At 40.2% G+C, this 25,549-nt stretch overlaps 1 protein-coding gene across 1 annotated transcript in view; it reads left to right on the top strand.

The window, feature by feature from the left end:
- MAOB (monoamine oxidase B) overlaps window positions 1-25,549 on the top strand; it is an 89,894-nt gene that overhangs the window by 42,453 nt on the left and 21,892 nt on the right. Inside the window, exons 4-5 of the mRNA XM_031445400.2 lie at window positions 23,511-23,615; window positions 24,492-24,583. Coding sequence (XP_031301260.1) covers window positions 23,511-23,615; window positions 24,492-24,583 — 197 coding nt within the window. The remainder of the gene's footprint in view (window positions 1-23,510; window positions 23,616-24,491; window positions 24,584-25,549) is intronic.

Consider the following 25,549-nt stretch of genomic DNA (forward strand, 5'->3'; position numbering starts at 1 on the left):
TATCCTGGAAACCGAAGTGTTCATTCGTGTTCTTTAGAAAATACAGGCAGATTTTTTTGGCAGCTAATAATTTGCTGAAAATGATCCTTTCAATGACTGGATGTGGAGCAATATTTTGGGATGTGAGATGAATTTATTCTAGATCTTCAAGGTTTCCTTTTAGAATTTAAAATGTAATGAAATCAGTAAACATGCTCCCTGTGTACAAACACACACACACACACACATCTGGATAAACTTAACAATGACTAGAGTTGTGATTCACACAGTGTTGGTTTTACATTATACCGGAGGGAGAGGGTAGAGAATATATAGAATTCAGTTATGATGGTGAAATTCATAAGAGGAAACAAGCCTGGAGCTTAAATCTGCTGGGAAATTTTTATAGCATCTAATTACCATGTCATCATGGGATATGGCCAAGCAGTCCAAAGGAGATACAATGACAGGGGCCCAGCTCATCAAAGGGTGATGACTAATAAGGGTGATCATGTAACAGGTCGAATCTTCAGCAGCCTGTAGGGATTGGCAGGAAGTACAGGATGGCTGAAAATCTGTTAGCCTACCTTGCTACACTGTCATGGAGCCCACATCTTTCTCTTGCCCTCTGCTTCAGCCAATAAATAATACTCTGGTATGGACATCTAGAACCTTCCAAGTACTTTCACACATGATATGTGATTTGGACCTCACAAATATGAGTCCCAAATAACTAGAATGTATTTGGCTGTGAACTAGAAGTTTTGGCCCCATTTGACAGGTGAGAATGTAAAGGCTAAAGAGATTAATTGCATATGGCAGGAAGCGATGGGGTCAGAGCATGAATTGAGGTGCTAAGGATACACAGTAAACAGCTCACTGTCCTCCAGATGGGAGAATTCCTGTCATTTCCTTGAGCCCCAGCATCTGGCTTGCCCTGCTTCCTTCCTGCCCAACTTACACTCTCACATCGTGAAAAAATCCAATTCAAGATCCTCCTTTCCTTAAAATTTTCTGCAATTGACTACAATTCCGAAGCCCTGCATCCTCCTCACTTTCTTAATTACATTTTGTAGAAACCTGTTTGAAAGTAGGGAGAAGTCTGTTATTTGTACTTGAAGATTGTGCGCTCCCTCCAACACAGAGAACATAGTTTGTTTATATTTGACATTCTTGGGTTCTTTTTTTTTAACTTTTTATTGATTTATAATCATTTTACATTTTCATACTTTCACATAAAGAAAGTTTTCAAGTTGGCTTTTTTGCTTATGAATATTTCTCAAGTATTTTCTAATGTCATTAAAAGTTCTTTACAGATACCATTTTAAATAGATGCATAATATTCTGTAATAAGAACATTCTGTATTAGAGTGGCCATTTTGCCAATCAGTTTCTATTAATTAAGTTTCAACACTCTATTCAAATCATCTCACATGTATTATACATCTAACATAGATTCCTACTATGCAAGGCATAGGGCTAAATAATTGAATTTGAAACAGTTTGGCGTAAAGTCAGTGTGGGATTTGTGGGATCAAAGAGTTTTCTTTTAATATAAAAAGAAATGAACAAAAAAAGGAAAAATGACCAAATAAAGCAAAAAAAAAAAAAAAAATCTCCATGCCACAATTGAACCAGGAAAAGACAGTAGCCCTAGAGGTAAAATTTGAGAGTTGACGGCAAGGAAAGGTTTCTAATCCTGGCTGCTCAGTCCCAGGGCTACATCATTGCTGAAAGCAAACGTATTACAAGTAAAAGGCAACAATCACTAACACTGCAACAGTTTTAATTAGCATTTCAAGGTCTGTAAGAACTTGGTTTGCCTTTCCAGGTCGTCCATGTGACAGTTTTGCCAATGCTCTCCCACTTTCTCTATCTTTCAATCCTGTGACATCTCTTTTCTGGCTACCAGCATCCTGCCCACTAAGCTAATGGCACACAATTAGAATTTTTGTTATATTAGTTCTCCACTTCAAGGTATCATCAAATGATGAGTTCAAATAAAAATTCAAGAATAGATAAGCTTTGATGCAATTGGTACCAAACATTAAATGTTTAAATAAAGATTTAAATTGGAAGAATTACAATTGTAGTGCACAATGAACTACAGATTTTTTTAAAAGCCCTTCTATGGTAAACAAATCACATAATCTATAAAATCAGAATGTGGGGAAGAGGAGAAAGGAAGCGGCATTAGAAAGGTGAATGCTACTGACATCTTCCTTCATAGTATGGAATCAGTCTATACCAACCTTATACTTGTAGCTAATAAAGAAACAAAGACTCAAATCTCTTAATGATTTTTTATTATCTTTTAACTTTATGCTACAGAGCTCTTTCAGAAACTAATATCTCTTGGGACTATGCAGCATTTATTTGAAGTTGAGCCCTTCCTTCAGTTCCCTTCACTTATGTTTCCTCCATGAAATTCAAGTACATTCATGTCATTAAAAATAGCAAATATAGTATAATTTAATTCTCAGATACTTATATTTCTTTCTTTGCCCTTTCTTTCCTCCCTCCTTACTTTTTCTTCCTTCCTCCTTCTCTCCATCATTGATTTGTTTATTTGTCCATCCATATCAACCATCCATCCATCCACCCATCTATCCATCCATCTTTCTATGTTGCAGATGCTTACAAAGAGGTCTGGAAGGTAATGAACCATATGTTATAACTAATTTTTTCTTAACCTGAATGGTATGATTTGAGGTAATTTGTTGCCTTCTTCATTGTATTTTTTTTAGTACTGCTTGAACTTTTTGTGAAGAGCTCCTCTCATTTCTATTTTGAAAAATGTAATTAGACACGGAATTTACTTTTCATATTCTTTCCATTAGAGCTTATTACAAGATATTGACTATAGTTCCCTGTGCTATCCAGTAGGACCTTGTTGTTTATCTCTTTTATATATAGTAGTGTGTATCTGCTAATCCCAAACTCCTAATTTAGCCCTCCGCCCTCTTTCCCCTCAGGTAACCATAAGTTTGTTTTTTTATGCACAGACTCTACTTTTAAGAGCTCATGATCTATGAGAAGAGGTAAGATCCAGTGTTTCCAGCAGATCTCTGTGATTCTCCCCTGCGTAGGCAGCAGTCTCCTGGGTTACAGATCTATTAACAATAACCAAACTGCTTCCAGCCAGGCTTAGTGACTTAGCTTCGACCCTTTGAGTTCAGACAGTCTAGATCCCAAAGCAGCTGTTTGGATGCAGAACCTCAAAGGCTCTTATCCTGGTATTACTGAGCTGCAGAATTTTCCCAGTGTCTCCTGCACACACACTTCATCATTGACTTTTTGTATGACCTTAGTCATGTTATTTATGCTTTTGTGCCTTGATTTCCCCATTTGCAAAAGGTGGATATTTGTACCTGTCCTGCTTAGTGCTTTGAGATTTGAAAGAGAGAAAAATAACAGAAGACACTGATCAACATTATTCTCACCAAGAAGGCTGCTTGGATACACTGGACATACTAAGGATGTTCTCATAGAGTCTGTTTACTTTCGAAAACAAACTTTTCTAATAGGCTCAGAAGATTCTTACTACGAAGGAAGAATTTAAATGGTGAGATACCAGATAGTTTAAAGCTTTACAAATTCTTTTCGAAAGAGAACCAGGCCAATAAACTCATCCTGAAAATATTTTTGTAGGCTCTTTATACACCAAAATAGAACTTCTCCTACTTTTAAATACAGTCTTCCCTTCTTTATTTGTTTCCCATATTACTAATGGGCTTAGGAAATCAGCATTTGGCTCCACAGACTCACACACCCAGACAAACAGTAAATAGATAATAGAAAAGAGAAATTAACCCCCCCCCTTTCTTAGCTGTGTTATCTTGTACATTTCCTTCAGCTCTACTCTGATGTCTTCAGATCCCGCATATGTGGTGATCATTTGGCCCAGTTGAGACCCTTTCCTTCCAGTTATTAAATGGCAGTGGTAATACTTTGGAGAGCTGTCAGGAGACAGTGGGCATGTCCGTTTCCTAATCTCTAAATCATCTCAGTTCAGAGACTCAAAATACATTCATTTTCCTCATTTTTGATGTGAAATCTGGCAATATTCATTAAAATGGCCTAAAGCAGCGCTGTCCAACAGAAATGTAAGATGTCACATATGTCCTTTCAAATTTTCTAGTAGCTGTATTTGAAAAGTAAAAAGAAACAGGTGAAATTAATTTTAATAATATATTTTATTGAATCCAGGATATCCAAAATATTATCATCCGAACATGTAGTCCAGTAGGCAGAGCACATGCCTAGCATGCATGAGGTCCTGGGTTCAATCCCCAGCGCCTCCATTACATGAATAAATAAATAAATCTAATTACCCCCCCCAAAAAAAACAAACAAAAACCAAAAACACATGTAGTCCATATAAAACATTATTAAGAAGACATTTTACATTCTTGTTTGGTACTAAGCTTTAGAAATTCAGAATGTAGTTTATACTTACAGCACATCTCAATTTGGACTAGCCCCATACTAAGTTTTCTTAGCCTCATATGGCTAGTGTCTACTGTACAGAACAAAAGAGGCCTAAAAGGTAAGCAGATTCTATGCATTTTTGCAAGTATTTCTAATCCATCTTCAGCTTTTTAGAAACCTGTATAAAACACTTCTAGATCTTACAGCATAAGCCCAACATTATGGCATACATTAATTTCACTTATTCTGACAACTTCATTATCTGGTATCGCAAAGAACTTGGAAATAAGTGAGATTCCTTATGTGCCTGTTGCTTCCTAAGGGCAAACCAGCTTTGAATCCCTTTTTGAATACTCTCCTAGGTCCCCAAGGAGATACCATGTCCCTGAGATTTTCATTCATGAGGCAGCGAGCAAGTTAGAACTCAATGAGGTTGAGGGGGTCAGAGATGCTGCCATAGACAATGTTTTGGAGACTTTTCAAAACCTAAAGGGCATTGCTAAATAAATTTAAGGAAATTACTTTAGGGAGAGCATAAGTACTTTTCGTACGGTGGCAATATTTCAATAAAGTTGTTAAATTATCCTTGACTATGACTTGGGAGAAACCACAGAACTGGCCCAAAGTGTTATAAATGATTATTGTCTTAAAATAGAGTTAAGGAAGATTCCCGCAAGTGATGAGTTGTAGAGACGATGAGGCTATAGTTCAACAGAAGATGCTTATTTACTCCCTTCATCTTTTTGCACACATGCTCCCTGCAAAACTCTAAGCGAAAGGGCTGCAGAGTGACCTGGAGCCTTTTACGGTTGACATTTACTGTTTCCCCTTCTTTAAGTTGGCAAATGTTAAGAGCCACTGCTACAGACAGCGTCTGGTCACGTGCAAACTAAGGGAAAAAATCCCAATTCATCGTCACCTATAGTTTAGGCTCTCACGTTGAACCGAACATATCTGTGCATTGTGGTTCCTGGAGACTCAGTTCAAAATTGAATTTAGTAACAACAATAGCCAATACCTTTTGAGATTTCAATGTATGCAGAGCACCATGCTAAGCATTTGATCTGCATTAACTCAATTCTCAGATACTCAATACTTAATACTCCCAAGAGCCACCTAATCTAGCAGCGTTAGGAGCCCACCGAGGCCACTGACATGAACTTTCCATTCGGTTAAGTCAAAGGCTGTTGAGAGACACTGAACTTTCTCATTTCATTCTTAATTTGAGAATTATTAATTTGAGCTCTGTTATACCAGATAAATATGAGGAGACAGCCATACACGAATCTCATGTTCATTTCATCTTTCCATTGCAAACATAATATAGTCGGAAGAAGCATTGCTTTATGTACCACTTCATGCTTTAGGCAGAAAAGAGAAGATAAAATATTTAAGGGTGACCTATGTAGAGTAGATGTTTTGGCAGTTGAAGAGGGTCATTATGATACCTAATGACATTGATCCTTTGGATTAGAAAGGATGAGAGTCTGTCTAAAAACAACAGGTTGCTTTAAGCTGCTACCTCTCTTTCTAAGGCCAGAATCTTTGTACTGCTGCTATTTTAAGGACCTTATATTTCTCCTTTATTACTTCCAGGCATTTCTCCCAGATCACTGTTGACATCTTTTCTATGTATCCAGGCTGGAGTTAAGGTTTCTTGACTGCAGAACCCTAGAAGGAAAAAAAAAAAAGCAATAAAAAATAAAGTAGAAGAATGAATGAAACTCAATTTTTATTATGGCTTACAAGTCCCTACATGATATGCCCCTTCCAACCTCCTAGTCCAGCCACTCTGGCTTCTAGTATGCCAAGTTTACTCCTACCCCAGGGCTTTGGCACTTTGAGGCAGATTAAAGATGGCCACATATTCTCTGATGCCCCTCTCATGGGGAAGGAGAGGTGGGTTCTATGCCCCCTTCCTTTGGGAGGGCACTGTTGCTGATTTGACCAGTAGTATATGGTGGAAATGATGCTGTTCCAGTTTGGGGTCCAGGCCTTAAGGAACTGGCAGTACCAATTCTGTCTTGGAACAGTCACTCTTGGAGCCTTAAGTTACACCATGTATGAAGTCCAAATACCTTGAGACCACTATGCTGGAGAAGCCACATATAGGTACTCTGGTCTCCTGCCCCAGCTGAATCCAGCCTTCCAGCCTTACCTTCCAAGGCCTTAGACTTGGCAGTGAAGTCCAGCCCAGTCAAGCCTTCAAATGACTCCAGCCCCAGCCCATCTCTGATGTAGCTGCACTAGTGACCTCAAGCAAGAACTGCACAGCTGAGCCCAGTCAACTCACAGAACCCATTTTTTAAGACATGGGCTATCTCTTTATGCATCAATAGATAACCCAAACGTAATTGCTATTCCCTCCACTTGGAATGCTTTTTCTCAGGTCTCAACTCAAATAGCATCTCCTCAGAGAGACCTTCCCTGGTAACCCCACCTTAAGGAGCAGCCTCTCCCACCCCACCTAGTATTCTCTATTACAGTTCCTAATTTATCCCTCCCCTGCTTTATTGATTTTTCAATGCACTAACAAATGGTTAACATCATATCTGAGATGCATTTGTTTTCCATCTGCCTTCTCCTGGTGGAATGTAAGCACCATGAGGACAGAATTTTTTTTTTTTCTATTTTGTCTACCACAGGATCTCCAGTACTTGGATAAGGACCTGGCTTTAGGTAAAGGTGTTTTGTGTGAATGACTGAAAGAATGGGTCTTTGCCTATTCTATGTGAGCCTGTCCCTTTTAGGGAACAATTGGGCAGATTTTAATTTGGTATTGTTGTTAGGGGCAAAAGTGAAATATTTTAGTTGGAAGTAATCTAGTCCTACAGGAAATCCAGTGCCTACCTCGTCCGATGTCAAGAAACCAGGTGGGCCACTCCCATCTCAACACATACACCTCTATTCCCACCAAAATTCCACAACCGAAGACTATTTTCCTTGTCCACAGTTAAGTTACAAATAAACTTACAAATACAGAGGCAAAGAAAATATACCAAAATCCTTGCCCTCATGAAGCGTACATGTGAGCTGGGTAGGACAGACAATAAACAAACAAAATATATAGAAAACCAACTTATCTACCTAAAATAGAATTAGAATTAGCCATGTTTGATTTTATATTGCTTTTAACTTGCAGTAACAGGCACAATCAAGAAATGCAAAATGCAAAATTAAAAAAGTATGAAATATGAATTTTCTTCAAATTAAGTTAACTCCAATATAGCAAAATTCTTATATCACGTTATCTGAAACTTTAAAAAAAAAAAGTCCATTTTAAATTTAACACTCTCAACTCTAATGGGCATATGAGTTGATTTTCAAATACGTGTTAGAGTTAAAAATCAGTTAACCACCAAGTTGTGGAATTATGCAAAGTTCTGTTTGGCTTTTAAAGTCTGTTGCTTTTCCCATGTCAAGATTTAATAATTTCTACAAAGGGTTGGAACTTTTTAACCAGATCTGTTAAATCTCCCATGTATATTAAAGCAATGCGTAATAAAACGTCTGCTCAGCTGTATTTGAAAAATACATATATTATCAGAAAGTTCTGAGTGCTTACAAAGAATGGGAGGTGAGAGAGAATGGGATCTAATTCCAAACACAATAGTCAGGTAGGGCCTCACCAAGGAGGTGACATTTCAATAAAAACCTAACCCTCATCTGTAGGATTTGCATGGTGTAAATACTACACAGTGGCTCAGGTCAACCTACCCACTTATCGTTGATTCACGTGGAGATGGGAAGCAAGGAGCCCAATTGCTTCTCCAGAGCCAGTACATGCGAGCCCGGCACCACACAGGAAGGTCAGAGAGGTAGCATCCTACTCTAGATGGCAGAGGACTTGTGAGCAGTTACGAGAACTTTGGTTTGGGGAAGGTATAGCTCAGTGGTAGAGTGCGTGGTTAGCATGCATGAGGTCCTGGGTTCAATCCCCAGTACCTCCATTAAATATAAACAAATAGGTAAATGAACCTAGTTACCTCCCCCCTAAAAAATAATTTAAAAATAAAAAACAAATGAGAACATTGGCTTTTACTCCGGGTGATACCAGAATAGATTGGAAGGTTTTTAAGTAGAGAAGTAACGTGATCTGATTTTAATTTTAAAAGTTATGTTCTAAGGGTGGGGGAGTGTATAGCTCAGTGGTAGAGTGCACACTTAGCATGCACAAGGTCCTGGGTTGAATCCCCAGTGCCTCTATTAAAAAATTAATTCAACAAATAGATAAATAAACTCAATTACCTCCCCCTTCATAAAAGAAAGTTATGTCCTACAGAAGTTGGCTCATGAGCAAACAGATACTTTGTTGAAGGGGGAGCACACATGCACATGTAGACACATGAGCACTTGGTTATGCGTATATTTCTTCTTCACAGGTGTCAATTCTCCCCAGCCACCACACTGCTCTTTCTTTGGGGTAGATACAAAAGAATACATCTTTTCCTGTGAAGGGCCAATCCCCTTGCATCATTCAGACATTTAATCAAGAGCTTGCTAAAATAAAAATGCCGTATATTATCACGGTTTTTAAGAATATGTGGCCCGTTCAACCCGCGAGCTTCTCATAAAAGTGACATTCCACACACGTTATGAAGCCTTATGTTGTCATCACAATTAGTTATATCACTTCGTTTCGTTAAGTGGTGATGAAAGTGTTCTCAGGCTCCTGCTCTGCCCTCCAGCTCCGATGCGCATAGCATTCTACTCACACTGATATGTGTACATTTAGGAAACATAAGGGTTGTCAGCAGACATTCAATAATTTTGAAGGGAAGCATTTTGAAACTAGCCTATACTGCATTTCTTATTACCATGGTCATCGTTTAAACCTCTCTCAGGTCAACGTAAGTTAGCTAGCGTCCTGTGGGCCGCTTTGGAATTTAAAACAATCATAGGAGACCATATTCCTGCATGGAATTTTACAATTGAAGCTATGCATAAGAATGATGTTAGAGGTATTTTAGAAACCTTCTGAGTTAATAGATTAATTCTGAGTGAGTCTGAATGGTACAGAGCAAAGAAAGAGAAAATACTTTTATGGTGACAGACTTCCTCAGCATAAATACATAGGCTTGAAGATGGAAAAAGTAAGATAATTGAAAATAATGTCCAAAAGAAGAAAGAGAAATGCTTATACATTTAAAAGAAGCCATGAATACATCTTATGTACATCTTAAAGGGTATCTCTCTTACTTATGAAGAAATAGCCTTTGTCCCAGTGGTCTTTGGCTAATATCTTCCAGCAGCTTGAAGATATGTTAACATTATCGTATTAAAGTTCCTCAAAGCCTTGAAAGATGGATGTCATCAAGTGTATTTGAGGAGAAAGTCAAAAAATAAAACCACCAACCCATCTGTAATGATATAGAGATTGGTATCGTAGGCTTAGAACCCAGAGGAACTTTGAATTTCTGATTCACTGCTTATTAGCTGTGTGAGTTGAGGCAAGTTTCTTAACCTCTCTGTGCCTAAATGGGCACATCCTTGTAGGATTGTTAAGAGACAAATGAATTAAATTTTTAAATCCTTGAAAGAGTCCCTGGTACACAGCAAATGTTCAGGAAGTGTTAGCCACTTTGATGATGATGATGGTGGTGGTGATGGTGGTGGTGACGATGGCAATGGTGGTGGTGGTGATGATGGTAATTATGCTGCTTGCCTATCACAGTCCTTATTTCTCTTACCCACCTTCTTCTTGCTCATGACTTCTCCTTTGCAGTGGTGGGCTTTTTTAAGCAGTTGGGTGTTGATCAAAAGTACCCCTTAAGTGAATTTCTTTGAAAACACTTTCTCTCTGAAAAGAATTGTTTCAAAGAAGCAGATGCCTCTGGGATATTCCTGTCATCTCAGTAAAGTTGGTAAAGTTTGAATTCTCTTAAAATGTCTTCGAGTTGTCTTGCATGTAAAATTCACAAGACTTGCCTCTTCCTTCGTGTGACTCTCACTCCAGGTTTCTCCTGAGATGTCGCTTCTCTCCTAGACCCCAGAATATTCCTCTGATTGGAATTTGCTCAGCATACTTCTTACTGCCGCAACAAATGACTTCCTTAAATCAACACCGTTCCACCACTGGGGATTAAAGCTCATAGCAGCAAAGCTCATTTTGGGGCAGAGGAAACTTTCTATTTATGCATAAAGTCTCTTTTGATTTATTCCAAAGTGGCGTTCCTATTTCAAAGCATTGGATTTCTTTGGAGGGAGTCTTCTGACTCATCCAAGTGAATCATCATTTTGGTTTGTACCATTAGAGAAAGTAAACATTTTCTCTCAAATAATTTATGGAGTGGAAAGTTGGTATGTTTACCGGCATTAATCAGTGGCTGACTTTGGAACTGGGTGAGTTATTCGTTGGAAAGTAGAATATGTGTTGTGTTGGGTACATTCAAGGCTATGAATTTCCATCTTGTGAGGACCTCTCTGTAAAGAAAGGCAGACTCACTCTGGAGTCACAGCCCTCTGTTTACGCCCCGGGCTTTTGGTAAACTCACTGTGGATCCCGGGTATGTAATTTACTGCTTCTTAGAGCCTCAATTCCTAGTCTGTAAAGTGGGACTATTACTTTTCACCTCCCAGGGTTGTCGTGAAAATTAAATATAATATACCAAATGACTTTATAAATATCAGGTACTTTTACCATTTAAAAAAAGTCTTATGTGGTAGAGAAACCCTTCAGGAGGGCAATTTTTTTTTGATCATTTACTTTTTGGACACAGTTTTTCTAGACTGAGATCATCACAAATCCTCAGATTTCAAAATGACAGTCTGGTAACCCAAAGATGATGATAATTAACAATTGATAATAATGGCCCCCAAAACCCCATTTTGAGAAAAATCATTTATTTTAAAAGTCTTAATCTCTTTCTCTTTCCCTGTCTCTCTCCCCTTTTATGTTGTCTGTGCCCAAGTTACAAAGTGATTTTTCATCTTCTCATTACTCTATGTCGTTTGGGCACATCAAAAGCATTCAGATAATATCTTTGAAAGACAAGGGACGCACCTGTCATCTGGCACCTGTGATCGCAGTGGGCTCCAGTTGGGCTAGGGAAGGGGTGCAGTTGTTTGGGATTAGTTGAGCTGCTCTCTGAGGCTGGAGTTCAGGCTCTAGGTCCGGAGGTTCAGAGAGTACTTGCCAGAGAAGGTGACCGGATGAGCGCCTTCCCTGACAAGGGTGTGCTGGGGTGAGCAGTTTGGAGATTGATTTTGTCTGCTGGTAAAAATCCCAGCAGGCTGAGTGATGCTGTGAGGGCAGGAAGCTTTTGCACCTTCTGCTACAAAGTTGTCCCTGAGCTCACAGGGTGCAATTCCCCTAGAGGGTCTGGAGAGCCTCCTGTCATGGGAGGCTCAAGACGTGTTTATAAAGGGGCATTGTGGTATTTATTAAAATAACAATGACAAGCACATCCTTTGAAGCACTTTCTATATATTATCTCATTTAACCCTTGCTTCAGCCCTGGAGGTAGGTATTATTATCCACACGTTAAGGATGATGGAAGTGTCAGCCATGTAAGGTAACTTACCTGAGGTCCTAGAATCAGTATGTATCTTGAGCCAGTGCTCTCAGCCTCTAAATGACAGTTGGCAATACCTTTTGTGGAAAGAAAAGTGTAGGGATAGTAGTGATGATATTAGTCGGTGTTTACAAGTTTGCTCTGGACGAGGCACTCTGTTATGAGACGTATATGCATCTTCCCACTGGTTGCCGGCAATGACATCATGACATCGGTTCTATTTACATCCACATTAGACAGTAGCCAGACAGTGGAAGCTGTTTGCTTGAGTTCACATGGTTACTTAGTTATTCAACATTGCAGGCTGTTTTCTCACCTCTAATCACATGTATGTGGGCGTTAAAATGGATCCTTTTCAAGTGATTTCTGTTGTTTTGTGAAGGAAAAGCCGGGCTGGTCTAACAAGATAACTCACAAGTCTAGGAATGTGAAGGAGAGGCTGGGCTGGGCTGGACTAACAAGATAACTCACAAATCTAAGTATTGGAATACTGATCTGAGTTCTGCTGGACTAACTTGTAAATCTAGGTTAATTAGTGTTGGTTTGCTGTTCATGTTTTTTTGCTAGCCAGCTGGGTTTTCAAAGATACGTATCTGGCTTTGGAATGTTGGTTTGCTGCCTCCCTGCCCCCACTTTTGTGATGATAATGATGCTAAAGCTGTTCCATGCCTATTGGCCGAATCCCCCAAGCTTGTACTTTACCCTATAAAACCCCATGCGCACGTCTTGGAGGCGCTCAGAGCTTCGGAGCAGAAGCCCCTCTAAGCCCGCCGGCGTAATACATCTGAGTACTCCAACCCTCCGAGTGGTGCTTGTTTCTTGCTGGCCTGTCATTTCTGTAACAGTTTGAGCACTCTAAATAAGGGTTTGCTGTGATTGTGGTTAAGCCAGTGTCCCTTTTTTGGCTGAGGCGAATCGTGTTTGGTTTTATTTCTTTACTGCCCTACAATTCAGTCACCTAAAAATCACTTTATGTCTTACTGTGATCTATTTTTCACTCACAATTCTTCTGACACCAGATGTGTGGGGATTTTTTTCCCCCACACCAACCAAATCTTAAACTGAGTGGACACCAACTGGGTGTCCTCCAGTTCAATTCATTCTGACAACTGACAACCTGAAGTTAGCGCAGACCCCACATGTTAGGGGCTCAGTCCCACAAAACTGCCACCACTTCACAGTTTCCAGGCCTCCCCTACTTCTGACTGACCAGCTATAAATCGGAAGTTCCCATGACACACTCTTCAGGTTGGAAAATTTGCTAGAACAGCTCACAGAACTCAGAGAAAACAGTTTACTTATAACTACTGGTTTATTATAAAGGATGCAGATGAACAGCCAGATGTAGAGGAACATAGGGCCAAGTCTGGAAGGGTCCTGAGCACAGGAGCATCAGTCTTCATAGCATCTAGGGTGCACCACCCTTCAGGCACATGGCTGTGTTCTCCGCTGACACGGAGCCTCTCTGAATTCCCTTGTTTAGGGATTGTTATGGAGGTTTCATTGTGTAGCAATGACTGATTAAATCATTGGGCTTTGGTGATTGCATCATCCAGCCCTCCTCCCCGCTACTCCTTGGAGGTCTGGGGTGGGGCTGAAAGTTCCCACCCCTAGTCATGTGGTTGGTTCCCTTGGCAACCAGCCCCCATCCTGAAGCTATCTAGGGTCTCACTAAGAGTCACGTTATTAGCATAAACTCAGGACTTTGTTCGAAAGGGGCTAGTTATGAATAACAAAAGACATTCTTCTCACCCCTATGACTTAGGAATTTCCAAAGGTTTTAGATGCTCTCGTGCTAGGAACTAGGGACAAAGACCAAGTATATATTCTCACAATGTCACACTATTGAAGTAAAAATTTTCCAAACCGTAACATATCTATATAAACATGCAATTTTACAACTCTTTATTAACGGCCACTTAAACAAAAATTTTATCAATTTTTTCCTATGAAAAACCACATTGAATTTATTAATTAAATCATAATATTAGAGCTGGAAAAACTATCTTTTGTGTAAATTATTTGTGGAAGATTTTATGACATCTTTTAGTGAGACCAAAATGATCTTTTCTCTAATTGATGATTACACAGAAGTGAATACAGCTAGCAGAGCATGTTGTCAACTGAAAAAACAAACAAAAAAACCCGGACAATCTAAAAGTTGAGAATTACGTTTTATTCAGTGGACTTTCTGAGGACTTCAAGAGACAGCCTCTCAGATAGCTCTAAGGGACTTCTCCGAAGAGGTAAGGGAGGAGCCAGGGTATACAGGAGTTTTTGCAACAAAGACCAGGTAGTTGGAACATCAAAAGATTACTGTTAATTAAAGAAAACCCGGATATCTCAGGTTAAGAGATTTTGAGCTTTTCAGTATGGATGGGAAGATGCAAGAGTCTGGGTTTATTGAAATCACTCCTTTGATATGCACTTCAGTCATCTAGGGCCAGTATCCTGTTCCCTCCCATCTGGAGTCCCCTCAGGGGTTACCGTTGGGGGTGGCTGAGGGCTTGATGGCGGGCATCCTGTTTCCATTGTGAGTTCCCTTGGGGCTCCCCGTCGGGGATGGCTGTGGTGGCTTGATAGCTGCAACATTCTTTGTTTACTGATATGGCAGGAGATACTTTTCATTCACAGTGTTAAAAATGGGAAAATTTCAATATTTAGACTTGTTTAAAATTTACTGGAATTTGGAGACCATGTGGATTTTAACTACAAGGTCATTTCTTAAATAACTCAAAACGTATGATAGGAGTTTGTTTGTGTCAGGTCCTTGGAGACATTTTTTTTAACATTTTTTTAATTGAGTTACAGTCATTTTACAATGTGTCAAATTCCAGTGTAGAGCACAACTTTTCAGTTATACATGAACATACATAAATTCATTGTCACATTCTTTTTTGCCATGAGCTACCACAAGATCTTGTATCTATTTCCCTGTGCTATACAGTATAATCTTGTTTATCTATTCTGCATATGCCTGTCAGTATCTACAAATTTTGAAATCCCAGTCTGTCCCTTCCCACCCCCCGCCCCCTTGGCAACCACAAGTTTGTTGGAGACATTTTTAAGAAGGCAAACTCACTTTTGCTCCTGACACAAACTTTTACATGAATATTAATGGGATTTTAAAATTATGACCTATGATGTAAAAGTAAGCTTTGCTTTGTAGGGCTTAGATTTGATTATAGACTTTCTCCTCTCAATTTCCTCCTGTCGGTCTGTTAGCCTCTCTGAGGATGTTTGTAATAGCTATGGCTGTATTCCTCATTTCCTTTAGCAAGGCTCTGGTGAGGATCACGGAGAAGAAGATTGGGACCTGCTCACTAATCTGGCCCAAAGGCAACACCCTTGTTCTCAAATGAGGTCCCATTGTGCCTGGTTCTACACATTTTCCATGCAGTTTGGGCCACCCCAGAGCCCTGGGATTGAGATTCTTTAGACATTGCCACAGTCTGTTGTGCCCATCCCAATGAATGGCTGTTGTGGTGGAGTTTCCCAGGAAGCAAACTCTGAGATGGAGATGAGCGCACAGGAGGGTTATTAGAGGATGCTCTGGGGATCAACAGGCATGGATAGGAGGGGGAAAAGACAGAAGCCGGCAGAAGGAGAAATCAAACTGTGATATATTGTCAATGGAAGCCTCAGCCAGCCCTGCAAGGAATTCTGAAGACAGGAAGACACTTCAGAACTGTCCAGAGTGGGGCAGAAGGGCAAGATGTCTACACCCTCACATCGGTCAGTCATTGGAAGGGGGCTGCCCAGAGGAGGCGGCATGACCTGGAGCAAAGTGGTTTGAGGCTAAGAGCCAACTGCTGCCTGGCAGGAACACTCAGTAACAAGTCTACTGAATGGGGATATGGGCAAGCTTATCACAGTGTCCACCACATCGACCCTTTGGGTAGATGGCTCTTCTCTTTAGTAGTTCTAGACCAAGCTTAACCTCTTGGGGGCTTTTGTAGACCTTGCCACCTGGCTACCAGAATGGCTCTGCCTGGAGAAGCATAGGGGTGTCTGGGGTAAGATAGATGCAGTCTTGAATCCTGCGGACTGAGCCCTCCAGGAAACAGCTCCCTCCGCCCAAAGATTTGGGTTGGGGGGGGCTTGGCAATACACAGCCATGTAGCCAGGTGACACCATGAAGCCAGCTGTGTGCCACGTTATAATTATAGTGCTGTAACTCTGTTTCCATGGACCTGCCTTTCCAACTAGACTTTAGAACTCCTCGAGCCTGGGACTATGTCTTACTTCATTTCTGTGTCTTCAGAGCATCACACGGTGCATGTCTCAGATCTGTGGTTAATAAATATGTTTTTACTGAATGAAAGAAATTGTCCAAGTGTTAGTAGCACTTAAAAGTATGATCCCTAGAGATTCTTCCTGGGTCAGTCCAAGCCTATCAGTAAAACAATTTTAATTCTATTCAATGTTTAGCTAAATACAGTGTTAGTTCTAATTTGATAGCTATCCTTTGCTTAGGGCTTTAAAAGTCATGAAAACATGTAAGCAGATGGAGTGGAACGTTGAGGAGGTGGGCCATGTTGGTGCCTGCTGTGGCCTGAGCGCCGGTGACCATCCAGATCGTGGATCTCCTGCTGGGTGAGAGGTGGCATGTGCCAGGAACACACTTGACTTTAAGCATGGCTGCATTTGAACCTCCTTCATTAGCTGGGTGATCCTGAGAAAGTTGTTTATCCTGAGACTCACTCTCCTCATTTGTAAAATGGGTTAATACACAAATGTTCATGCAGCATTATTCTAATAGCCCAAAAGCAAAAATAACCCAAGTGTCTATCAATACATGAATGGATAAATAAAATGTAGTCTATCCACACAATGGAATATGAGTCAGCCTTAAAAAAGAATGAAATTCTGAGCCATGCTACAACATAGATGAATCTGGAAAATATTATGCTAAATGAAATAAGTAAGATGTAAAATCCGCTTATATGAAGTACGTAGAATAGGCAAATTCACAGAGACAGGACGTAGAATGAGGTTACCAGGGGCCCGTGGGAGGGAGAAATGAGGTGTTAGTGTTTAATGGATGTGAAGTTTCTATTTGGGTTGATGAAACAGTTCTGAAAATAGAAAGTAGTCATGGTGGTACCAATATTGTGAGTGTGCTTAATAGCACTACATTGTATACTTAAAGACGGTTAAAATGGCCATTTTATCTTATGTCTATTTTACCCCAGTAAAAAAGAATTTTATGGCATGTGAATTATATCTCAATAAAGCTGTTAGTTAAAAATAAGGTTAATAACAGTACCTATTCCACAAAATATTTGTAAGGATTGAAAATGATACATGATGTAATGTAGATACATGACTGGGACATCATGCTGTATGCCAGAGATTGACACATTGTAATTGACTGTACTTCAATTTGAAAAAATGATATATGAGAAGTACCACTCACATGGTATGTGCTTACCAAAAGGTAGTTGTTACTAAGCATGATCTAGAAATTAAGCATTTGTTTCATGCAAAGGACCCCATAATTCTAAAAGTCACTGATGCTTAAGGACTGGGGTGTGCAGCTCTCTCTCTGGCCTCGGAATGGCTGCAGGAGTCTTTTCTAATAATAATCCATCTATATGTTAAGACAGACTTGGTGGTATTTCGGTTAATTACCATGGGACAATGCCCTAGCTTCACAAATGAAGAACTCATCACGAACACCTTCCAAATAGGTGATTAAAGCATAGCCACCCTCTTGGCATCGTTAATCTCTGTTATGCATCTTCTCTGGCCTCTACACATGGTTTCAGATGAACACAGCATTAGATCTTTATTTATGCATAGTTGTAGATCATTCATTGTCATTGCTGTATGGTGTTCCATTGTGGGATGTAACTCAATTTATTTGTCCAACTACTGTTCATGGACATTTAACATTCTTGGGTATGTGTTTGGAGAACATTTTCTTGGGCATCTACCTAGAAGTGAGTCAGAAGTGCACGTGCATCTTTAGTAGATGCTGCCAAACACTTTTCCAAAGTGGTTATACTATGTTACCCTCCCATTAGCAGGAGATGAGAGGCTGCTCCTTAATTTCACCAACACTTGGTATTATCATCAAGTTTTCTCATCCTTTAATTCATGACTCTTGGGAAAGGGTCCAAGATAAGTTTCAGTTACACTCCCCAGCTTTATATACAGAATTTGTATGTGTGCACTTTACTGGAGAGATTACATGGTTTGAAACAGAGTTTCAGGGGGTCCTTGTCCCAGAGAAGGGCAAGGACCACCACTTCAAGGTTTTGGCAATTTTATAATCCCTAACATTGTGATGGTACAGCCTTTTATTTGAGCCAAGATTTCTCTTGGGAAAGCTAAAACTGCTAGGTAACTGTCTCTGTTTTTGAGAAGCACATGATTGAAGGCCAAGGAACTCTGGAATTTTGCTAGTGCTGGTGTATGTTGGATAATGTTCAAAACTGCATGCCCTAAGTAAATGGATGCTATTTAATGGGATATTTTAGGTGCCTGTGCTAATTTGATCAAATAAACACTTCCGTGTCTACAAATTGAAAGAGTGAAAAAAAATTGGCACCGGAAAATTGATTTTAGCTGTGGGCATTATTCTGCTTTGGAAACAGCTTCTTGACATCAGTAGAATGTCCCTATGGTTTGCAATGTGATACAGCTGGAAATGTACCGGCATCCTTCTTAACACACTCTTTTTCTTTGAGGTAAATGTATGGGCTAATTTTGGAAACACTCCCCTGTGGAATCCCCTGTCTCCACTGGCTGGTGTATTTACAACAGATTATGAAAGGAAAGAGGACAAAGATATGGATTAGGTCTTTGCGGGGGAAGAATTACAACGTTCAGCTTCCTAGTTTAAACACTTACTTTAATTTTTTTTCCAGAAGAAATTAATTTTCATTGTGTTTAAAAAACATTCAGGCAGACTTCTGTCTCAGACCCTGAAGAATGCCTCTTCTTATTTTGACACTGTTTGCCTTAGTCAGTTTGGGCTGCAATAACAAAATACCATAGACTGGGTGGCTTATAAACAACAGGAATTTATTTCTCATAGTTCTGGGGGCTGGGAAGTCCCAGATCAAGGTCACCAGCAGATTTGGTGTTACTGTCTGCTCACTGTGTCTGTCCTCACTTAGCCAAAGCTCTCCAGACTTTCTTTTATAAGAAAGTCTGATCTCATTCATGAGGATGATTCATCTCCCAAAGGCTCCCACCTCCAAATACCATCACAGTGGGGGGCAGGTTTCAACATATGAACTTGGCAGGGGGGACACAAACATTCAGCTGTAATATATATGCATGACTGGGACATTATGCTGTACACCAGAAATTGACACATTGTAACTGACTGTACTTCAGTTAAAAAATACATTCAGCTATAGCATTATTCGTTCAATCAATCATCTATCCATCCATCCGTTCATCCAATCATCCAACACTTGTCAAACATCCATTGAAAATATAACACTCTTAAGCATTAATATGAAAGGAGGCAAATGATTGTCTCTTTTCCTGAAGTAGCTGGAGGAAGAAGGAAAACCCACGTGGAATACCTCGAGAATGATATCGAAGTAACATGGGCCAGTACAAGCTGATAGGGTAAGGACTCAAAATGGGGTGAACTTTGTTTTGAGCACTGATGGGGGAAGGGAGAAAGGGAGGTGAATTTCCGAAGGCTTCTGGAAGAAAGTGAGTCTTAAGCTGGGCATAGAAAGGAGTTCAAAGTTTGCACTGCTAGAATCTAGAAGGCAAAGAGCCTTCAAGGGCAGATGCAGCAATGATGGGTGGTGAGGGTGACCCGCTGAGATCAGGGAAACTCCCTGACCAGAGAGCAAAGGCCATCTCCCTGGCTGCCACCTTCTGGCAACCTTGAGAGCCATCCCTGCAGAAGAGATAACATGAAGCTGGCCTCCTTTCTGTTACCCACAAGGTCCTTCTCAGGACATTTGCTGGGGCCTCGGGCTGAAGTGATCTCCTCCCACTTTTTTTTTTTCTTTCTCCTTTGGGTATGTAAAATCTAAAGTGCTGTCTCTGAATAATCTAAATCTTTTTTTTTCTCACCATGGAAGGTCCAGTGTTCCCTTCTCAGTGAAGCCTTCCCTGACCACCTTATTTATTTAAAATTACAATCAATCCCAAACCACCACACTCTCTCTTTTTCTTCTTAGCACTTAGCACCTTCTAATATACTACATGATTGTCTTCTTTATTTTGTTTAGCCTCTGTTTGGTTAGTTTATTTTGTTTACACCTATTAGAATGTAAGCTCCCAGGAGAGTAGAGATTTTTGTCTGTTGTCCCTCACTGCTGTGCCTCTGGAACCTGGGACAGTGACAGGTACATAGGAGGTGTTCAGGAAATATTTGTTGATCTATGTCATTAAAAAATTTCTGATAGCCACAGTGAAAAAAATAAACAGGTGAAATTAGCTTTTGTTAATCCTCTCAGGTAACAATGGAGGCACTAATAAAGAATTTTCAACACCATTATTGAGGTGTAATTAACATATAATAAACTGCACGTGTTTAAGGTGTATAGTTTGAAATTTGACATGTATATACACCTGTGAAACCATCCCCACAATCAAGATAGTGAACACATCCACCACAATCAAGGGTCTTTGTGGCCTTTTGTAATTGTATATGTTTAATAGTGTATTTTATTTAACCCAATGTATCCCACTGCGTACAAGCTGTGTGACCTTTGAACAAGTTACTCAACCTCTCTGTGCTTCAGAACTCATCTGTAAAGTGAAACATATGACAAGCAGTTTGCTCACTGGGTTATTGTGAGGATTAAAATAAATAATTTACTAAACACTGTTAACCTAATGTCCGACAAATGGTGTTCAATAATTATAATTCACAGGCTGGGAAGTTTCACGATCAAGAGCATTGACCTTCGAATGTCTGAATTTCAGTTCTGCTGCCACTTAGGAGCTGTGAGACCTTGAGCCAAGGATAATTATTTCACCTGTCTGTGTCTCAGCTTCTCCATCTGAAAGGGTGGCTGTGAAGATGAATGAATCCAGACATGCACAGTGAATAGAACCAGGCCTGAACTGGGGAAACACTCACTCTTAGCTGTTATCATTATTTTTTGTTATTATTATTCCTGCAGGCCTTTGCCTAATTTCTCAGCCACTACCATCCCCACCTTCCCCATTTATCCCTACATGGGCAATCCCAGACCTTTCCTGGGCTACAGGGCTGCTGGCCTGTCCGCAAATCCTTGCCATTGCTGTCTGTCCCTCCCTCCAGCTTTGCGCATGTGATGATGCCATCAGAAGACAGTGTTGCCGCCAGGCTCCGGGGGCTTTGAAATGTGAGCCCATGAACAGAGGAAGAAAGCCATCTGCTTAAGTCTGAGCTCCCTCCTCTCCTCACCCATTAAGAAGATGAAATTTCTTTTCTTCCAAACTGGAAACAGAGATCAAAAGTTCAACTTGGTCCTGCCATTTTGTTTGTGGCCCAAGCATCGTCCTTGCCAATAGCTGTAAAAATGATTGAGTTCTAGAGGGCTCGGTGGCCTGCTCCAGCTTCCCGCGGTGAGGAAGGCAAGATGCCCATGAACAGCAGAGGAGATGCTCCAAGAGGGAAAACTCACTGCCAAGAAGCTGGATCTAAGAAAGGCCAGGCCACCTCTTCCTACTGCAGAGGCTGGGGTCTGCATGGGGAATAAGAGGGCAAAAGGGCTTCCCAGGTGGGACAGAAATCAGGGTCTTTGCCTCTAGAGAATCAGGGTCAGGAGAAGAGCAGGACATCTGGAGCATCGAAACTGATGTTAGTGATGCACGTGTCGCCAAGCCAGCCTGTCTCTGAGAGCCACTGGCCCGCTCATTGAGTGGGGGGAGGATTGCGGAGGTAGACTTCAGATGTTTCTACTGAGCCCTCTGAGGCTCACAGGCTACGAAATAAGGCCATGTGATAATCAAGTGGGTTGCTGGTTTTCAGCAAGTCTGCTTTAAAAAGTCAAACATAAATCATCATGCCAGGAATTCTGAGCCTAAGAATTTACCCAAAGGAGATTAATCAAAAATGTGGACGTGGATTCATGGCTAAGAAGTGGTTGTGTAAATGACAGGACATTCATCATGATTCCAGAACTGTCAGCAGCCTCCAGTTAGTGAGTGCATCCTGTTGGCTGTGTGTAATCTCGGTTAATTCCTACAATACCCCTGTGACATGGGTACCATTATTCCACATCTAAAGATAAGAGACACAAATGTTGAGCAACTTGCCTGTAGTCACACAGTTATCAAGTTTCAGAGCCCGTTTGAATCGGGGCTTTGGACTTTCAAAAGCCATCCTGAATCCCTTCTTCTGTGGTCCTAGCCCAGCCCTGCTCAGACATTTATTTATTTATTTATTTATTTTTATTGAAGTCTAGTTGATTTACAACATTGTGTTAGTTTCAGGTGTACAGCAAAGTGATTCAGTTTTGCATATATATATAAACATATACATTTTTTCAGATTCTTTTCCATTATAGGTTATTAAAAGCTATTGAATATAGTCCCCTGTTCTCTACAGTAGCTCCTTGTTGTTTGTTTTATATATGGTAGCGTGTATATGTTAATCCCAAACTCCTAATTTATCCCTCCCCATCTCGTTCCCCTTTGGTAACCATAGTTTGTTTTCTATGTCTGTGAGTCTCTTTCTGGTTTGTAAATAAGTTCATTTGTATCAGTTTTTTTTTTTTTAGATTCCACATATAAGTGATATCATATGATATTTGTCTTTCTCTGTCTGACTTTCTTCACTTATGATAATCTCTAGGTCCGTCCATGTAGGTGCAAATGGCATTATTTCATTCTTTTTTTATAACAGCCTGACTTCTGACTCAGGTTTTCAAATGAAACTAAAGTGGTTTTTGTGCATGTCCCTAAACTGCCACCAACAAGTTAGTCTCCCAGAGATGACTTATAGGCTGCCATATTATTAATCCTTGAGAAATATGCCGTTTATCTTTCTGTTGAGGTATCCCTGCTCTTCTGGGAGAACCAGGTAGTATAAACATGTCCCGAGGAGAGCCTTGAAGTTGTCTCTTTCTATTTTAACCTTGTCCATCTCTGGGAACTCCTGTGTTGACTTATCATATCTGATTCCTTGGGGAAGCTTGCTGGACCATGTTTCGTGGCTTTTCTTACAGATGCTTGCATTCCTGCAATTGGTTTCTCATCCTCTTCTAACTTGTATAATATTTATAGTTGTCATTTTCTGATCTTCCAGGCACACAGGGTCTCCTTGCGCTGAGATATTTGCAAGTATCATTGGCAAATGACATTACTTTAGGTAACCCCTCTCCTGTACTGGCATTTAAGTTTTACTTGGTTAAGCGTTCCAATTTCAGAGGAAAACCTTCTTATTGTGTTTGGTGTGGCAGCAAATTTATTTAGCTAACAGAGAATTTTGCTGGAAATCTTTATGCTAAAAAGTTAAGTTGGGTTCTGAGGACACAAGGAACTAAAACACTTCACTGTCTATCACAGATTGATAACATGGTTTCCGCTTGCAGATATTTAACGACTTGGCATATTTAACGACTTTGACATTGTAGTTAATGTTTCCTTTTAAAAATATCTTGTCTCTCGCAGGGCAAATCATACCCCTTCAGGGGCATATTCCCACCTATATGGAATCCAATTGTCTTACTAGACCACAACAACCTTTGGAGGACGATGGATGATATGGGACAAGAGGTAAAGCTTCCTAAAACTTAGGTCAAAGAAATCAAGAATTTTTGTCTTTTGACAACATTTGTATTCTCCATTCTTAAGTTTAGTCCTTAAAAGAAAGAAAGTGAGGGGAAAGGGTGGAGCTCAGTGGTAAAGCGCATGCTTGGCATGCACGAGGTCCTGGGTTCAATCCCCAGTACCTCCATTAAGTAAATAAATAAATCTAATTACCTCCTCCCCTCCCCCCAAAAAAATTAAAAAAAAAAAAGAAAGTGAAAATGTCACCAGTGCCAAGCACATGGTATAGCACATAGTAACTCTCAGTAAAGATTTGTGAGATGTATGAATGAACTTGTATGTAACCTCTAAAAGAATGAGATGTCCAACAGACTGGTGTTTCCATACTGCTGATGGCGTCAGGGGGAAGATCTTATATCATGCAGCCTTCCTGGGATGATGTTTCTAATTTAGAAAATTGTCAGGACATAGCAAATAAGACTTCTGGGTCTTTGAGTCACTACCATCCTCAAACCTGCAACTCATAAGTAAACACACTCCAATTGTGACATGATTTGGTGCAGCTGTCTGATTCCTGTTTTGAGGCTGAACTTACGAATTGTTGTCTCTAAATCAGTAACTTCGTAGTTGATATTTGGAAACAGCCTGATGACAACATAGCCTCCATTTATGGTATAGGAAGTCTTCTCATAAATTAAATATAGACTGAGTGAATAGGGAAGCTACGCAGACAACGTTGGTTGAGCGGTAAAAACCACTCTTGGGGGAATCTGGAAAACTTGCATTTTCCTTCTTTAAGTTAGAGTTTTTAATACTATCAGAATAGTTATTTCAAGTGGAAAATTGCATTTTTTTCTCCCCTGAATCCTCCTCTGAATGTAGATTCCCAGTGATGCCCCGTGGAAGGCACCCCTTGCCGAAAAGTGGGACAACATGACAATGAAGGAGCTACTGGACAAGATCTGCTGGACCAAGTAAGACTCACCATCAGGCACAGGCATTTACTGTGACCCTCTTTCAGTTTTATTTGGTGATACCATTCAGCGGATATGAAACAAGCAGTTGCTTTGTGGCTAAAACCACACCATTTGGCCAGGTGGAATGCTGAAGAACATGGGAACCATTTCTTGCCCTAAAGCTATCTCTACCTCAAACTTACTTCTTTGGGATAGTTTTGCATCACAAAGGTGATATTACCCCATAGAGTCCTCAGAACAGACCATAATGAGCCACCTCCTTTATTTAGAACAGCTTAAAGACACTCAAACATAAAGATCTCATTTATCAAGTTGTTCACTTTTGTACTGCTCACTGGGGGTCAAGTATGGAGAGTGCATTAGCACGTGCATTTGAAAACACCTACGGAATGAAGTGCAACTCTTCAAGGCTTTGAAAGGGAACTTCTGTAAGTTCTCTGGATAATTCACAACTGTCCAGGAAACATGTATGACATACTTTTCATCAGGGAGAAACATGGAGCGTTGAAAGAAAGTGTTGATGAGTCAAGTATTCAATTATGGCCGGCTATATAGTCAGACAACGTGCAGAGGCTTCCATCTTGGACAGCAGGGAAAAAAGGAAAGGATGGTCAGGGTCCCATCTCAAGCACGTGGTGAATTTGTGGTGAGCAAAGTAAGAAAATGGAATTGTAATGAGACTGTCCGCCCATGCGAAACAGCTTTAGTTGGGAATATGTTTGGCCGGGGAGTTGATGTCTTCATTCCCCTAGGCACTGGCGAGGGAAGTTGAAGCACTAACAACTGGAAGTAAAACGTTTTTAGGGCTATCTGAATCTAAGATATGGAAATAACCAAAAGACATGAAATTTACATACTTCTTAATATATAAATTCAACTTCTTAGAATTTAGCTTAAAGAAGGAGCGAGAAAAGAAGAGAGGGAGAAAGGCATACAGGGAGGGAGAAAGGAAGAGAGAGGAAG

This window comes from Camelus dromedarius, chromosome X, assembly GCF_036321535.1.
Source record: "Camelus dromedarius isolate mCamDro1 chromosome X, mCamDro1.pat, whole genome shotgun sequence".
NCBI classification, from domain to species: domain Eukaryota; kingdom Metazoa; phylum Chordata; class Mammalia; order Artiodactyla; family Camelidae; genus Camelus; species Camelus dromedarius.